Source organism: Puma concolor, chromosome C1 (genome assembly GCF_028749965.1).
Source record: "Puma concolor isolate L17-30 chromosome C1, mPumCon1.1.hap2, whole genome shotgun sequence".
NCBI lineage: Eukaryota > Metazoa > Chordata > Mammalia > Carnivora > Felidae > Puma > Puma concolor.
In genome coordinates, this window is record NC_141674.1 from 41,746,971 (window position 1) to 41,765,739 (window position 18,769).

An 18,769-nucleotide genomic window follows, 5' to 3' on the forward strand; every position below is an offset into this window, starting at 1 on the left:
GTTAGGACAGTCTGGAGATCCATAGCATTTAAATAACCGACTTCTTTACTATTCAAATCTAAATTCCTGATTAGAGCTAACCTTCTATGTAACTCTGGAATCTATTTTTTTATGATTTTTTTAAATTTTGTGTACTACTTCCAACAAGGGCTAAAAGGTGGCTCCCAAGGAAATAAATATAATAGGACTATTAACATAACCTAGGTATTAAGTGACTATAATTAAGCATTAGATTTGATGCTAGGCTTTCTGGCAAATAAAGTCAAAAGAATGGGTTATAGAATGTTTACTGTCTATTATTTTTCAGACATTGGTATACTAAAAATACTTATTAATTAAATACTTGCTTTTTTCTAAGGTAAGAAAGAATGCTGCCTTTGCCTTCATGTCCAACCAGCCAAGAGATATAGTGAAGTGGTTTCACCCTTTAAAAAAAATATTAAGGTCAGAAACAAAAATAATTAAGGTATAAGCAACACCAGGAAATCTTATTTCAAAGGTTATGATATTTAAGAATATGATTATAAACTTATTATCACATAAATTACACCACACATGAAATTATTATTCATTTGACAATAGCAGGATAAAAACAGAAAACATGGTAAAATTTAACTTCTTTATTTGAAATCACTGAATGAGTATAATCATTCCAAAATTAAGACTACTGCTTTTTCTCTTGGACACTCAAACTTCTTTTCATGGTAAAATCTTTCATTTTTGTTTCACCCAAAATGGAAACTACATACATTCCTTATCATTTTAGAACCTAATACAGATAATGAATCACTAAGTATCTGAAAAGCTTTCAGTATTGCATCAGGCTCTGTGGTAAAAATAAATGTGTTGCTTTATGGGTCAGATAATCTAGCATTTAAGTTTTAGTTTTTCCTTTAAGTAAATGCATGATCCTGAACAAGAGACTTAACTTCATTGTATTTTTCTTTTTCTCTTCACTTGGCCAACTACTTACTCATAGAGTGTTCATGACAATGTAATATAAGTGCAAGAGGTATAAAAATGCTACATTATATAACAACATACTTTAAAATCTGAGTAGTTGTATATATATTATTTAAATTGTCTTTTCCCACTGACTTCTGCTATAATTTCATAAATGTATTTCCACCAAAACAAAAATATATAGAAAAATAAAGTTAGAAAATCTAAGAATTCTTAAATTTTAAAATTAGTTTACAGAATTATATTCAGTAAACTCTTAAAAACCAAGATATAATATAATGATCTCAACTACATTAAGCAATTCCCAAACCCCACATAAGATTGTTTAAAATATGAATTTGAATTACACCTATCCTAAGACTGATGTAAGGGAAGTACATTAGTTAAAGAATGAACTCAGTAGATTACACAGTATCTGCATCTGAACTAACGGTTTTGTATTTGTAACTCTGTAGGGATAAAATTTGCTTTTTTGTAAAAACAAAATGGGTCCCTCAAAAGGCTAATTGACGTAGAGATTTGAAAAGATTCATGATGAAAGGCACATTAAAACAAACAGTCCATAAAAAATAATAACTGGATGAAAACATAGAAATTTTAACATTCTTTGGAAAAGACAATCATGAATGACTTTTTTTTCTACTTTTCAGTGATTTTCAGGATTTCTACAATGAACCTACCTTAGTAATCAATAAGAGGATAAATAAGCCTTTGTTAATTAGAAAACTAAGCATTACCCAAAAAAAGGAGGAATAGTATATACAGTATGATTTCATTTTCATAAAAAAAGGTATGTTTCGTATTCAGTTTTAATGTCTGAAAGATATATAAGAAACTATTAATGTTGGGCCTTTTAGGAAACAAAGAAATGGGGAAGCACAGCTTTACTTTTTACTAAATACTCTTTTGTCCTATTTTAATATTTTACAAGTATTATTTTTATAGTAAAAACTTTTAAATATGCATATAATAGGGGCGTGTAGGTGGCTGAGCCTGTTAAGTCTCCAACTCTTGATTTTGGCTCAAGTCAAGTTCTCACAGCCTGTGAGATCTCACGTCAGAATCCCCTACCTGGGATTGTCTCCCTCCCTCTCTGCCCCTCCCCTGCTCACACACACGTGTTCTCTTTCTCTCTCTCTCAAAATTAAATAATATGCACATAAGAATTTTAACACTTTTGGGCACAATCTACCATAACTACACAATCAATGTACACTGCTTTTTCCTGTATTATCCTTGCACCAAAAGCAAGTAGACAATACACATGTCCTCTACTTTCTCACTGTAAGTGAGAATGGTATCATTCTTGATGGGATGTTTGAATATTCTATCACATGTGAAAAAATTTTTTACTGAACTTAAGCAACATTACTTCTGCTTGTGTGTTTATTCTTATGGTTTGGTTTTGTTGGTTATGGTTTAAAAAAAAAACAAGGTAAACTTTTATTAGTTCATTAGCATTTGTTTTTAATCAGAAAAGTATTTGTAGGCATTGACTGATCTTTAAAAAACATTTTAGCTCAAGCTATACTGCTCAGTTGAAATGTTTTCCTAATCTGAATAAATCTTCCCTAACTCATTACCACCTCAAATGTGTAGGTCCTTAAGATTTCAGCTGTAGTCATATTCTAGGCTCAAAATTATTTAACTTTACTTTTAACAAGATCAAATTGAGGGGCGCCTGGGTGGCTCACTCGTTTAAGCGTCTGATCTGGAACCTGCTTCAGATTCTGTGTCTCCCTCATTCTGTCCCTCTCTCTCTCAAAAATAAAACATTAAAAAAAATCAAACTAAATGATCACCCCTGACAAATAAATCATAAGCTAATATATTTTTGTACTCAAAGTACTAAAGAAATTAATTACAAAAGTTAGCACTCGTACAAAGATACTTAATTTCAAAGACTCAGAAGAGGAAACCAGCTATAAGAAAACTCTAGTTTTTATCCCAGAAGACATTAAAATATACAGCACAGTTTGAAAACTCTAGGAGTAGTGAAGTCCCAGTTTATCACATTACAGAACACTCAAATTTAAACCATTTAGTATTCTTTAAAAATATGACTCTCATTCAGTATGTACTAGAGTAAATTTGCCCTTCAACTCTTACCTGTAATGTTGCTGTTGAGGGGGAAGCGCCCATGTGATGGTCAGAGCATGAATTTTCCTGATTGGAACAACTAAACAAAAATATTTTTCAGAAAAGCAGATATAAGTGTCTTTCCATAATTTTTATTATGCTACACGATTTTTTACTGCAATATATTTCATCCTCCAATAAACAGGGGAAGGTTAAATACAATGCAATTATTATTTCAAGTTGCCAATTTTCCAATTTGAATAGCGCAATTTTTGGAAATTTCTCTTCAATTTGGTTTCACAGGTGGAGAAAACATGGATAAAAAAACTACAACTGAAAATAAGTTGTCTCTGGGAAGAGTCAGCTTAGATAGAATGGAACAGAAGGCAGATAAAAGGTGTGACAAAAAGCCATTGATCAAAGAAAGGGAAGAGGAGAGAGACAGCCAATGGGGTGAAGGAGGAAGTGGAGGAAATACCTAAGCAATCAGGAAAAAAAGAAAAAAAACCTGCCATGTTAAAAAGATCAAAGAAAGAGAAAAGCTGAATTAAGAATATTTCTGGGGGCGCCTGGGTGGCTCAGTCGGTTGAGCGTCCGACTTCGGCTCAGGTCATGATCTCACAGTCCGTGGGTTCGAGCCCCGCGTCGGGCTCTGTGCGGACAGCTCGGAGCCTGGAGCCTGCTTCGGATTCTGTGTCTCCCTCTCTCTCTGCCCCTCCCCTGCTCATGCTCTCTCTCTCTCTCAAAAATAAACATTAAAAAAAAATAAAAAAAAAAAAATATTTCTGCAATATTCACTATGGGCAAATTATTAAGTAAATTATAGCAGAGCTCATTGGGAAATTATTACCCATATTAAATGAAAAAAAGCAAGAGATAGAAGTGTACATATTTTATGATCTCGAGTATGTTAAAATATACCTATAGAAACTTTGTCAAAAGGAAATTTGCGAAAATGACTTCTCTACGTGGTAAGCTTTAAGGGTGACTTTCCCCCCTATTTCTTTACACTTCATTTTTACTTTTATTTTTCTTCATTTAACAAAATTGTTTTTATAATTAAGATAAAAGGAAATAATTTGAAAGTCTTATCCATCCTGTATTTTTCTCTTTTTAAAGGTAATAAAGAGCAGAGCATAGATTAAATGAGAGGAAAGAAGCAAAAACCAAAGAATAAAAAGAACAAGGAGAAAACAGGGACAAAGCATGAAACAGACTCAAGTAGCAGCAGGGTAGCAGACCAATCTGCTGCCAGTTACTGGCCTGTCACTAATTGGATCTCCTCTGTCCTTATACTTCCTTTCCAACCCAGCTATACTTTCTGTTATCATTTTCAAAGAAAATTGGCAGCCTCAATTATGTTTTAGAGAATGCGCTGAAGTTATTTCAAACAGTTTTAAACCTTTGGTTCACGAACCTCTATAAAGTTTGTTAAATGCTGGTGTGTCAAATGGATCCGTTAAATGGCCAAAGTTTGGTTTGGGTAACCCACTGAAAATAAAACACATACATTAAAATTTAATTGGCAAAAGCCTTTATAAGCAGTATCTTTAGGGATGCCTAACTGATAGGTATTTATAATTATAATCTATTCTATATACTCCTGGCTGAAAAGCATTCTAGGCATAAGCAAATAGATGGCAACAAAGCCACAAAATCCTGAACTGTCATGTCAACCTCAGTCGTAGTAATTCAAATGCCTTTAAAACTCATGGGAGACAGAAAACAATTGAAGGGGCCTCCCTGCCCAATATTTACTACCTCTATCAGCCCCATTCAACTTCAATTCTCCTCCTGTATAAAGCTACTTCAGAAAGAAAACATACTAGAGATATTTTTTTAATTCAACAAATATATATGAAATAATTATTAGGTATGAAGCACTGTATTAGGCATTGTGGTATTTAAAAGACATGGCCTTTCCTTCTGGAGGCTTCTCATGTGGTTGAAGATATTAACTATTTCTTCTAAAACATGGTCAATATGAATTATTATTAAATACCTAGAAGATTTTTTAGAACCAAAGTTATTAGTGAGTATTATTTAAGAGAATTTCTAAAAGTGCTTATCAGGGATTGACAGGACCTAATGAATCTCTCCAATCAATATACTTCTGATTTTATTGGCAAAGTTTCACAGTAAAACACATTTCAATCTGCCATTTAACATTTCCATAGCTCATACTCATTTCTTATCAAAACAACCAAAACCAAACAAAACAACCCTACAACTACGGCATGACTTTCATTATTTTTCCATACATAAAAGTACTGCTAATTATCAATGGAAATTTACATAAAGCCAAGTTAATAATAATCATTCAGCTGTTACTACAATATTCTAACATTTTCATAGTGAATTTTTCTTTCATAAACTTAAATTATGCCCTGGAATGAGGAACTGGAAGAAATCTAGCTTACTCACCTGATGCAAGAAAAAAACTTTTCATTTATTGTATTAAAATGCAAACTACTTAGGAGTAGAAAAAAGGACTTAAGTACTTCAGAATTTATTTTTTATAGTCTTTGTAACAAAAATGTAGCAATAAAACGTATTTTAAATAACTATTATTTTGAAGAATTTGAAGTAGATAAAAAGTAGTAGTTATTTCAACTGGAACTCTATATACAATTTCTAATAAAAGATAATTTGGTTCAAATATATGAAACAGACTTTTTAGCTTGTATGGAAAGTCAATCATCACCTACAAGATTATTTATTTTATGGAGGAAAGCAATCCAAGTTCCAAACAACAGACTTAAAAATCAAACTTCCAGGGGCGCCTGGGTGGCTTAGTCAGTTAAGTGTCTGACTTTGGCTCAGGTCACGATCTCACGGCTGGTGAGCTCGAGCCCCACGTCAGGCTCTGTATTGATAGCTTAGAATCTGGAGCTTTGTTTGGATTCTGTGTCTCCCTCTCTCTCTGTCCCTTCCCTGCTTACGCTCTGTCTCTATCTCAAAAATAAATAAATACTAAAAAAAAAAAAAAAAAAAACTTTCAGAACAAAATTTGTTCTGAGGCAGGGTATACAAGTGTATATATAGGCTGCCTCTCGATATAATACTTGCTTTCAAAACACAGTGTCAAACACTCTACACAGTAACAGAAAAACTCTGAATAACTGTAAAAGGAGAAAGAGCCATAAATTCTTCAGAATTATTACTTACTGTAAGATTGCAAGCTTATAAATTTTGAACTACAGACATTATGGAAACTTGGGCTCTCATCTTGGTTTCCCAATCAAAAAGCTATGTGATCTTGCTAAACCATTTTAGGTCTTAATCACCTGTTTAAAAAATAACACCCCCTCCCCAGGCAGGAGGGGTGGGGGGACCACCTCTAGGATTCATACAAGAAGATGCCTCTTTAATTCTTTAAAGCATATGGTTTATGAAAATTAATGTCTTACTTGTTTGGTATCTGAGAGAAGATTTCAGTCACCCACTTTTCCAAAGTATCCAGTGTTTCTTTGGGGAGGGCAGGTAGGAGACAGGGAAATACAATGTTGTTATTGAAGGAAGAAATGCAATTAGATTTAGGTATAAAATCTTTAGGTATAAAACAAAGGGATACTTTAATTTGGGCATTACTTGCCACTCCTTAACCAGTAATAAGTAGCAACAACAATAAAAACAATAGTTAAGAAAACCTTAAGACACATAATTTTATTAGACTCCTGTATTTCTAGCTGGTAAAGTTAGAAAATGTACACAAGTTTTTGTTTTGTTTTATAAAAAAAAGGAAAGTTTTTGTTTATCACTAGGCTACTGTGGAGAGCCAAGAGTAAAAATATCTCCATCCTCCTACTCCATTCTAAAACTTAATTCTTCTAGGAAGGTTTCTCCCAATTAATCCACACTCTACTGATCATTCTTTCTCAGGATTTCATTAGTACTGTCAACATTCCATTTATTTTACATTAATTTATACTTGCTGAGGTTTTAATCTGTAAGTCTTCCTCTTAGGTTGCCTATAATATGATTTCTATCTTCTTTTGATTCCTGTATTTCATACAAAATTCTTTTTAAAAGCAGATCTCGGTACAAAAAGAAACCTTTTTCCTTTATCCCACTGACTCATTACTATTACCGAATAGTATTTGTACTTCCACCAGACACAAGTTTCACTAATTTTCAAGAGATGCCCCATTATGTAAAACACAAGATACAAATTAGACTAATCAAGTTCTGAATTTATTCTATACTATATATATAGATATTCAACTCTTAAATGGATAAATGCTAAAGCTTAAAAAACAATTGAATTTAAATTGTATAAGGTTCTCTTATCAAATATCTAGGGTTTATTTTAGAAATTTGCAACAAGCATTAATAAAGGAAACAATACATAGTTGAAGAAAAATGCGTGTTTGTGACGCACTTGGAAATAGGAATTAAAAACTGTAAATTATATACTGAATATGGAACTGCCTATTTTAACAAATGTTGTAAAAGGAATTTAGATACACGTCTGTAGTCTCAACAAAAGAATCTACCATTCTATAGCCATAGCTTTAGATTCAAATCAAGTTTTAGTGGACTAATTTTGATCCTAAACGCAAAAATGTTTCATATTTAAGTGCCAGGTCAGCTTCAATTTCAATTTTGACAACGAAAGAACAAAATCTCATGAAAAGGAGAGTCATAGGGTGAGAAGATTACTTTTTCAAAATCAAATGTGCAAACTATAGTATATGTCAAAAAGAAGTTTGGCAACTTCCTGAAGTGTAAAGAAAACGAAAGCTACCATGATTTCTTTAACGATAAAAAGTTAACACAAATTGCTGAAGATAATGACAAAAGAAGGAAAAGAAGTACTGATCAGTATTTTACATTTTGCTATTATCACCATGATGGATTTCAATTAATCATGCCATTTTACTGGACCCTACGTAAAGATGAAAAGACAGACACCTTGCTCTGTCAGAGTTTACAGAGGCAGCAACTAAATGTGACCTAAAAGACCAATTCATGGCCTATCAGAACATCAGTAAGCTCATAGACCAGCCTAGAGATAAGACCTATGTCTATAAAAGAAAAAAACATTTGCCTGAGAATCAGATGATTTTGTGATTGCTAAGCTGTGCCACTTGCTATGTGACTTTTCCAAACCCTGACTTCCTTTAGGTCATACTAAGGTCAAGCACTAAAATAATTAATAATACCCTGCAACACTAATCAAGGCAAACAAATCCTAAGAAAGCACTACTTCAACATAATTCTAAGGGCCATAAAAGACAATATACTACCTTTGGATTGAACCACTAAAGTCATGTAATGAGCAGAATAGTAACGCATCCAGAATTCTCTCAATCTAGCATGTGTATCAATATTATTCCTTTTTGGCTCATGTTTCAGTGTCTCAGCATTTCCTGTAAAAAAAAAAGATGAAAAACATCACAGAAATAAGTAGTTTACTTTGAACCACACTAAAATTAAAATATCTTAAATATGTTTACTTTGTCAAAAGCCTCTATACCAAAAATGCATGCTCTGCTACTGATACATAACTAATGAACCTAAGTGACTCAAGAATATAGAATCAATGCATAACAATAATGTCAATATAGGACAAAAATTCAAAAGAAACAATTCTGAAGTGTATTTTAACACATAAGGAATTAATCTCCAATTGGCAATACCTTAACAACAGTAATTGTCTTCAGCTTCTTCTCTTAATCATTAGTCTAGCATCCAATTCAGGTTTTATCTCTGAATTATTTTAATAATATTCTACATAATCCTTAAAAATAAACCACATAAAGTAAGGCTGTCATATAAATTGCATATAACTGTACAAGATATACGGGAAGCAGAACAGCCTTTGAATGAAGTACTATTTAGATCAACTCATCTCAGATTCTACCTTACGGTCAAAAGCATTAATATAAGGCTATAACTGAATTCTAACACTAAGAAAAAGCCATTATAAAAAACATACCATTTAAACAGCTTACCATTTAAACAAAATTTGGTCACATTGCTGAATCTCTGTTGATAAAGGGAAATACCAGGTTGGGGTAGAGCACAGACTTTATAATCATATAAAAATAGAGGTTCAAATCTCACACCCAACACCGTGTGATTTAAGCAAATTAAATAACTTCCCTGAAGCTGTTTCTTTATCTTTAAATGGATATGATAATGGGACCCAGCTCATAACAATGTTAACAATGATCAAATGAGGTAATTCATGTAGTGTTAGCAGAGTATCTGGCACTCAAAAAGCATTCACAAAACATTAAGTGCTATTCTTGATATACCTAATGTCAGAAAACCAAATACATGCATGCTCAACCACTTTCTATTTGAGAAGCTGCCTACCAATCCTAAAAGGTGCCCAGCTACTCTTTCACAGTCTTCCATTCTTAATCAACTTTGCATATTCTCAATCTTCCTCAATTAGAAAATAATCTAATCCTGAAACCAAGATTGCACTGTATGTTAATTAAAATTTAAATTAAAAAAATAACACTTCTGCCAAAAGAAGAAGGAAGAGGAGGAGGAGGAGGAGGTGGAGAAGAAGGGAGAGGAGAGGGAAGAGGCGGAGGAGGGGGAGGGGAGAGAAAGAAGATGAAGGTATAAAGCATCTTACCCCAAAAAAATTTCCCCATAGGATGTCCAGGTCTAGCAAGGCTTCCAAACAACATTTCCTTTCTGTTTGCATCAGAAGGTCTTGCAAGTTGATATTCTGTCAGTTTTAAAGAAACACTTTTAATAAAATAAATTCAGTATTTGCTTTATTATTAGAAATTCAAGAAATGAACTGCACAGGACTGAAAGTAACGAAGTAACAAAAATTAATTTTATGAATTGTGTGTTATAAGACTGAAGTGGAGAACTCAATGACCCAGGTCAGGCTCTATGATTTAACACATTCTGTATCTTTAGGCAGTCAATGCACCTTCCTAGAGGTTTTCCTTTATTTTCAAATGAAACAAGATAGTTAATGATCTGAAGGTTTCAATTCTAGGATGCTATGTCCAAGAATTTACTGATAAAGTGCTTTAATAAGATGTTAAAGCAAATTTCTCATTACCTGGGAACTCTGTCATACATACTGTTTAAATTTCCTTTAAAACCAGCTGTGTCATTAATAAAATATTAATTGTTCAGAACAATCACTATGAAGTCAGAAATATCTTGTCTAGAATCCAATTCTGCCATTTACTACGCTGTACAACCTTGAGGATAGGATGTTACCTAACTTTCCTGATTCTATTTCTGCATCTATAAAATAGAGTTACTGGTACTTAGTTCATAGGCTTTTGATAAGAAATAAGACAAGATATATTCCTTCAACAATTACTCACTGAACATCTTCTATGAGGCAGGTAGTACTGAACCAGTTGCTAGAGGCAGAAATGTGAAAAAAAAAAAAAAAAAAAAAAAATGGACCCAGTCCCTGCCCTCAAAGAGTTTACATTCTAGTAGAGGAGATAAACAATAACTAAAACAAACAGATTCCAGACATAATGTCAGTGGTAGGTGCTAGAAGAAAAATGAAACCGTGTAAGAGAATGGAAAGTGACAACAGGCCATAAAAGGCCTAAGGTGGTGACAAGTGAGCAAAATCCAAATAAAGTGAGAATGATGTCATAAGAAGTTTTGGGGAAGTTTTCCAGGTATCGAAATTATAAATTCAAAGGCTTTAAGACAAGAAATATTTTAATGAATTCAAAGGCAGCAAAGAGGCCAGTGGAGTAGTTTAATAATCATTAAGAGCTTAGGGTCAGTAGAAATTACAGTTTGCTATGGGTAAGTGCTAAAATGCATAGAGTAATTTAAATATATATAAGGGCTGTCACTTAACCTAATTTTGTCTTATTTGTGTGTGAATTTATTTTGGGTAAGGGGGAGGCTCAGGAAGGTTTTCCACAGAATGACTCAAGCTGAGTATTGAGGGACAAACTAGGGTCTTCTAGGAAATAGCAACGGAAGGAGAAATGGGAGTGTGTAAAACATTTTAAGGAGAAAAAACTTAGAAGGAGGTTATGGCACCTCTGAAAAACAGACACAGTTTTTGAAAAAAATTGGGGAAATGACTGATTCTGGAACTTTGAGTTAATTACTTCACTTCTGTAAGCCTGTTTCATTACATGTCAAATAAGGACAATGGGGATAACAATCACAATAATGCACATAAGTAGTGCTCAAACTGTCAGCTATTATCATTTATCATAGGAGTAATGGCAAGGCATTGCAGATGTTTAATAAGGAGAGTGACATGATCAGATTTGGACTTCAGTAAGTTCATTCTGGTTGTGAAAGTAGAGAATGGGTGGTAGGAAAGCAAAAGTAGAGACAAGAAAACTGATTAGGGGCCATCACTGTAATATTTGCTGAAGAGAGTAGAAAGTGGTGACAGTAGGGATAGGAAGAAACAAAAGTAAACATATTCAAAATACTTTAGTTATAAATCATAAAGTCTAAGTCAACAATGAGACAGCAATATATATATATACCTTCAACAAGTAAATAATAAAAAAAAACTGTAGGGGCGCCTGGGTGGCGCAGTCGGTTAAGCGTCCGACTTCAGCCAGGTCACGATCTCACAGTCCGAGAGTTCGAGCCCCGCGTCAGGCTCTGGGCTGATGGCTCAGAGCCTGGAGCCTGTTTCCAATTCTGTGTCTCCCTCTCTCTCTGCCCCTCCCCTGTTCATGCTCTGTCTCTCTCTGTCCCAAAAATAAATAAACGTTGAAAAAAAAATTTTTTTAAATAAATAAATAAATAAAACTGTAAAAAAAATATGAAGATATGGCTATAACATGAGAAAAACAATTCCTAAGTGTGGCAGATTGAATAATAGTTCCCAAAGATGTGCACATCCTAGTCTCTAAAACCTGTGAATATGTTACCTTACATGGTAAAAGGAACTTGGTGGGTATAAATTAAATTAAGGATCCTGAGAAGGAGAAGTTATCCTGGATTATCTGGGTGGTCCCGATGTTATCATAAAGATCCTTACAAGAGAAAGGCAAGAGGATCAAAGTCAGAGAAAAGATCTAAGGACAGAAGCAGAGTTCAGAGAGGAGAGAAGATTCTACTCTGATGACTCTTAAGATAGAGAAAGGAGCCATAACCTAGGGATGTAGATGGTAACTAGAAAGTGGAAATGGATAGGAAACAGCTTCTCTCTTATGGCCTCCAAAAGGAATGCAGCCTTAATGAAATAATTTAGACTTCTGACCTCCAAACATTTAAGAAAACAAATTTGTGTTATTTTGAGACACCAAGTTTCTGGTCATTTGTTTCAGTAGCAAAAGGAAGCTAACAGACATGTAAACATATCCACAAAAAATTATCTATCCACAACAACTGATAAAAATAGAGTATAAATATCTGAACACTTAGAGAACACATTCTGCTACTTGGTTAGATTAAAAAGGTTTTGGACATATCCTCAGTCTCAATCACTAAGACATATTCTGTAGGAAATTACACATATTTATGTGAGAGCATGAACTATCACTAAAATAAAAAGCTAATCATTGAGAACATTTTTTTTTCTCTACAATCTTCTTTTAGGAATAAGCTAATCCCATTTTAAAACCTACCCTATAGACATTGACATGAGTTTGTTACCAAATGTATTCAAGAAAACTGTAAAACACTAAACACACCTATCTGCAATGGGTAAATAAATGCTTATAAATATAACTGTATAACCACTCCTTTGAAAGATTAGGCCCAAAACAGATTGCCAATGCAGGGCACAGTGATAAGACTAATGAAGTTAGATCTACATAATAAATTAAAAACCCAGGAAAGAATCTTTTTTATAAGCAGGTAGAGAGGAATTTTTTTAAAAAAGTAAAATGAGAAGAGGAATCTGCCAGGAAAGTTGAATCTCCCTTCAACTCCTCTTACATGGAATGGGCCATCCAAGCAAGCAGGCAACTGAAAACACGCAAATGAGTTAAGAATGATAGAAGAGGGGCGCCTGGGTGGCGCAGTCGGTTAGGCGTCCGACTTCAACCAGGTCACAATCTCACGGTCCGTGAGTTCGAGCCCCGCGTCGGGCTCTGGGCTGATGGCTCAGAGCCTGGAGCCTGTTTCCGATTCTGTGTCTCCCTCTCTCTCTGCCCCTCGCCCGTTCATGCTCTGTCTCTCTCTGTCCCAAAAATAAATAAACGTTGAAAAAAAAAAAATTAAAAAAAAAAAAAAAAAAGAATGATAGAAGAAAGACTATCACAGCTGAATGAAGAAAACAACACCAGATTATTGAGCTTTCAAAACTCGTTAATGAATACTAAAGTTATTACACCAGTTACAACTTAACAGCAACCTCATCTCCCTGATCTCAAGTAAACCCTTCACACTTAGAAGGTTAAGTGACTAATGACATATATCTAGCTATCTGTATCAGGTCACAAATTGAACTAGGTCTCCTATCATCAAAACAAATAAATGAACAAAACAAAAACAAAAAAACAAAGCCTTTACCTTAAGTTAATTTTAAACCAAAACTACTTAGTACATGTGTATGTATGTACATATATCACATGTATATGTCCATATATATATTTCTGCATATTTCAAAATAAAATATATTCTAACTTAAACTTATAAAAACCAAATTAAAGATTGTGTAAACACCAACACTTCAACCCAATCTAGAAACTGTATGAAGAAAAATACTTCAAAGTACTTAAGACAGAAGGTGCTTTCTTCAAAAGTAAGAAAGACTTTCAGAGTTTTCCTTGGTTATTTTGGTTTATCAACCACTCAACAAATACTTATCTGGGCTATGATAAAAGAGATAGTGTGGTAGGCAAATAACAAAAGTGAAGAAAATAAATCCTTGATTGTAAGGAGCTACAAGAGCTAAGAGGAATACAATTCCGTCCCACCCTCTTTTACAAGTAAGTTGAGGGCCACAGTCAGTTAAATTTCTATAAGTAAAACAAAAATCTGCTGACGTCCAGGCAGACGGCTCTTTCTATCCATCTACAAGTTTACTCCTCTTAATGAATGCAGTAAGTCATTACAACCCAACAATGAATTAAGACAAAGAAGAGAAACAAGAACAGAAATCTGCCTCTTAGGCTGTGGCAAGCCAAGCCTAACCTATATGAACCGAGAGTCCCCTCAAGTCTAGTATTATTTGTTTTCAATGCTAAAATAAGGCAAGCAGGGCCATTCTATGGTGGTGCTATTTACCAGTACTCTGTAATTAACGGTATTTATAGCATGGCTCTGTAATGAAGCCTCACCCTATATAAGTACAGTTTTTCCTTATGGTCTTCATTCTTTAAATCCTAAAGACAAGAAAAACTGTTAACAAAATTAAATGCATTTCCTATTCAGGGATTTAGTTTCTTTATTCATAAATATATCACAACTGTTTTCAGAACTACCAAAATTCAAGCCATAGACCTAACAAAGGATAAACCATTTATTTATTTGTTTATTTTGAAGGGGGGAGGGGCAGAGGAAAAGGGGAAGAGAAACTCTTAAGCAGACTCCATACCCAGTGCAGAGCCCGACATGGGGCTCAATCTCATGACTGTGAGATCATGACATGAGCTGAAATCAAGAGTCAGAAGCTTAATAGACTAAGCCACCCAGGCACCCCCCAGTATGAGCTATTTAAGTATCAGAATGTTACTTAAAGCTTCAGAGAAAATGTCTCTTCATTCAGAAAGAGTTATGTTAACTTTTAAAGTTTTAACACCTGGTATTAACTTTAAGAATTAGGCTACCGTCCTGGGGCACCTGGGTGGCTCAGTTGGCTGGGCGTCTGACTTCTGCAAGGTCATGATCTCGCTGTAAGTGGGTTCAACCCAGCATCGGGCTCTGTGCTGACTGCTCTAAGCCTGGAGCCTGCTTCAGATTCTGTGTCTCCCTCTCTCTCTCTGCCCCTCCCCTTGTCACGCTCTCTCCCTCTCTCAAAAATAAATAAATTAAAAAAAAAAAAAAGAATTAAGCTACTGTCCTGCAAAAGATTAGTCACTATGGTAAAATGCTCAAAAACTAGACTGAAAAACAAATCTATCATTATTTTATTTCAAATCTACAATGAATTACATTTTAATGGTTCAAGAATATGACACATTTATTTTAATTTTGCCCTTTATGATAAAAGGATAAAATGGTCCAGTGATAATAATGATAAATGTGCTAAATAACTAGTCAATGCAAGAAACAGTCGTAAGATATAAAGCACTTCTCTTACCACTATCAACAGCTTCAACTTCACGGTCAATTGCATCTCTGATCATTAGTGGATGGATGAAAAACTGAGCCCATCTGAAAAACAAAACACAAAAAAACCCTAGCATTTGTTTTTGTTCATAAAAATCTTTTCATCTGTTCATCTGTTTTTTTAAGAAATTTACTAAGTTGGAAATTTAGTTCATAATCATGATATGTAAAATCTAAGTAATATTCTGCATTTCTGTATTTTAAAGTCTACAAACTACCTTTTTTTCATTATGATCTATAATACCCATACAGAAAAGTTCATAAAACATGGACATAAAGACTAATGCATAGGGGCACCTGGGTGGCTCAGTCGGTTAAGCATTGGACTTCGGCTCACATCATGATCTCATGGTTCATGAGTTCCATCAAGAGTTCCAGCCCTGCTTCAGGGGACTTTGAGCCCTGCCTCAGGTGAGCTTGAGTCCTGCTTCAGGTGAGCATGAGCCCTGCTTCCCCGCCCCACCCACTCTCTCTCCCTCTCTGCCCCTCATGGGATTCTCTCTCTCTCCCTCTCACTCCATTGCACCCTCTCTCTCTCAAAACAAAACAAAACAAAACAAAACAAAACAAAACAAAACAAAATAATGCATAACTACAAGGTAAAAGTCTGAGCGGCTACCACCCAGGTCAAGAAACCGACCCAGGTTAAGAAACACTGTCAGAACTCTAAAAGCACCCGGCACCTATATCCTAAATGTTATGATAATCACTTCTCTGCTTTATAGTTTGTACATATAAGTACATATGTGTACTTCTAGACCAGTGTTTCTTGACCTTTCTTTTTCCCATTATCAACCCTAAGGAGCCTTTTCAGATTTTCTCCTAATCACTCTCTTTGAACTTTTAATATCACAGATACACTGTTTATCTGTATGTATATCTGTGATTTCATATAAGGTATATAAAGCCTACTCTTATTCAATGCAGGGTTACAAATGATTAACTTTTTTAAGTTAAAAGTTAAAATTTTAAAGGCTATCAAATATTTTACTTTGCTTTATAATTGTATTTGCTTTTTAATGTAATTTAAATTGTGATGCATCAAATTACATGTGTATCCATTTATTAATAGCAATGCAAATAAATTTTAATTAACATCTATTTTTCCAGCAAAAAAAAAAAGCAATTGAAAAAATTAATTTCCTACAATTTTTAGTAAACTTTTCACTTTTGCTTGATCCAAAAAGAAACTTCTAGCTTAACTGGCTACTAGATATTAAAACAATCAAAATTTTCCTTTCAGTACTTGGCATAACTAATGGGTTAAATAACTTGTTCAATTAAATAAAGTAGAATATTTTTATTTAATTCCAAAGTCATATACAAAAGCACAGAGTATCAATACCCACAAAGCAGGTCATGAAACCAACTGGCACATGCAATGCAGATCACCTCTAGTGATGACTCCAAGATCAAACAATCATTTCAAAGTTCTCCAATCATCTATGCACCAGTTTTGTAGCACTGACAGTGAATGTGCTTTGTATTATCTTCTATGAATTCTTATCACTGTAAATGGTGCTCACGTGATACTCAAGTAAATTAAAAACAGAAATTAAATACTAAGTAAAGATTTTGCCAGCTAGGGTTAAGCTTTGGAGGGCCACAAACCATTATAATATTGAACATTTTTTCATCTAGAAAGAACCAATTTTTGCCACCAATGGGAACAATATGCTCCCTGCTGAGAATGCGTGTTCTAAACAATCCAGTTTTATTTTTTATGTTCTATAAATGGAAATATATTTTATGTATTTTTTATGTCTGACTTATTTACCTATTTATTTTAATAGTCATCCATGATGGTACTTGTGGCTATGGTTCATTTATTTTCACTGCTGTAGAATATTCCACTGCATGAAGTTACTCATCCAAGCTACTGCAAATGGTCAGGCTGATTACAGGTTTAGACCATTACAATCAATGCTACCATAAATTCTTACAAATGTGTAATATGCACATTTGCACAAGTTTGTCTAGGTATAAATCTAGGAAAAAACTCCTAGGTAATAGTATATGCAAGCATATGTTCAACATCACTAGCTAAAACCAAAATTTTTATCAGCAGTTCCAATTCCTCCATTCCTCCAAAACCTCACCCTCACCTGGTATAATCAAACTTTAAAATTTACTACAACTTTCAAGAGTAAGTTAAATCTCATACTGGCTTTAATTTACATTTTCCTGACTCCTAATGAGATTGATTACCATTTCATACATTTATTAATCGTTTGAATTTTTTCTTTGGTAAAATACTTAAGGCTTTTTTCTACTATGTTGTATTTTTTTCTTGATTCTAATATATATTCATTTTATATAATATTTAATTATGTTACATACAATTATACATATAATCTAATAATTAAAAATTAATGACAGTTACTTTTAACTTTTTTAAAATTAAAGAATTATTTATTTGGCGGGGAGTGGGGGCAGAGACAGAGAGAGAGAGGGAGAGAGAATTCCAAGCAGGGTCCGTGCTGTCAGCACAGAGCTCCATGAGGGACGCTTCAACTCACAAACCATGAGATCATGACTTGAGCCAAAATCAAAGAGTTAGACGCTTAACCCACTGAGCCACCAAGGTGCCCCAACAGTTATTTTAAATATAAGTCCTTGGTTATGTGTGTTGTAAATATATTCTTCTACTTTATACTTGTTTTTCCCACACTCCTTATGGTATCTTTTGATGAATATAATGTAGTATCAGTTTTCTCTATTTTTTGTGCTTTTTGTATCTTGTTGATAATTCTTACTGGGGCTAAAGTTATACTCATCTCTAAAACTTTTAGTTGTACTTTTTACTTTTTGGTCTATAATCCACCTGGAATTGACTTTTTGTGTATGTTGAGAAGAAGTCAAGTTTATAGAAGCCCAATTATCTTGGAATCATTTCTTTAAAAAGTTCTTTAATCACTGTTACACAGTGCCCCTATCAAAAAGCAAGTGTCTACATATGTGTTGGTCTATTTCTAGGATTTCTGCTCTGTTCCATTGGTCTCTTTGCTTAGACTTCTAATACCATAATGTCATAATTACAAAACAAATCTTAGTATCTAGTAAGTCCTGCTATCCTGTTATTTTTCCTATGCAAAAATAATTAGCCCTTTGCCTTTCCTTGTAAATTTTAGACTTAGTTTTTTTTATTTAAAACTACATAAATCTTCTGAGATCTTGGTTGCAATATCGCTGAATCAATACATTAACTAAAGAAAACAGGTATCATTAAAAATAAATTAAGCTTCAAATCCGTGAATAGTACTTTTCTCAAATTACTTAGCTCTTCCTTAAAATCTCACAATAAGGTTTTAATATATTCCCCAAAAAGAGTCTTTATACCTAATTTTTGGAATAATTTCTGAGTGTTTATTTTTTATAGCTTTAAAGGTATTTTAACTATCATTGCTATGGAGAAATACTACTGACTTTTATATATTAAACATTATCAATTTTATCATTTTTATTTTATGTATCAAGCCACACTAATAAATTATGTTAAATAGAAGTGATCACAATCTGC

At 33.7% G+C, this 18,769-nt stretch overlaps 1 protein-coding gene across 3 annotated transcripts in view; it reads right to left on the reverse strand.

Annotated features, from left to right (window-relative positions):
- Positions 1-18,769, reverse strand: part of NRDC (nardilysin convertase) — a 108,753-nt gene that overhangs the window by 26,656 nt on the left and 63,328 nt on the right. For all 3 annotated transcript variants that reach the window (XR_015254698.1, XM_025912298.2, XM_025912297.2), the window contains 7 exons: positions 15,221-15,294; positions 9,638-9,733; positions 8,292-8,414; positions 6,453-6,510; positions 4,460-4,533; positions 3,073-3,142; positions 348-425 (listed from right to left, as the gene is read on the reverse strand). Coding sequence is in view for 2 of the 3 variants with exons in the window: in XM_025912298.2 (XP_025768083.1) it covers positions 348-425; positions 3,073-3,142; positions 4,460-4,533; positions 6,453-6,510; positions 8,292-8,414; positions 9,638-9,733; positions 15,221-15,294 (573 nt within the window). In the remaining variant the exon portion in view is untranslated. The remainder of the gene's footprint in view (positions 1-347; positions 426-3,072; positions 3,143-4,459; positions 4,534-6,452; positions 6,511-8,291; positions 8,415-9,637; positions 9,734-15,220; positions 15,295-18,769) is intronic.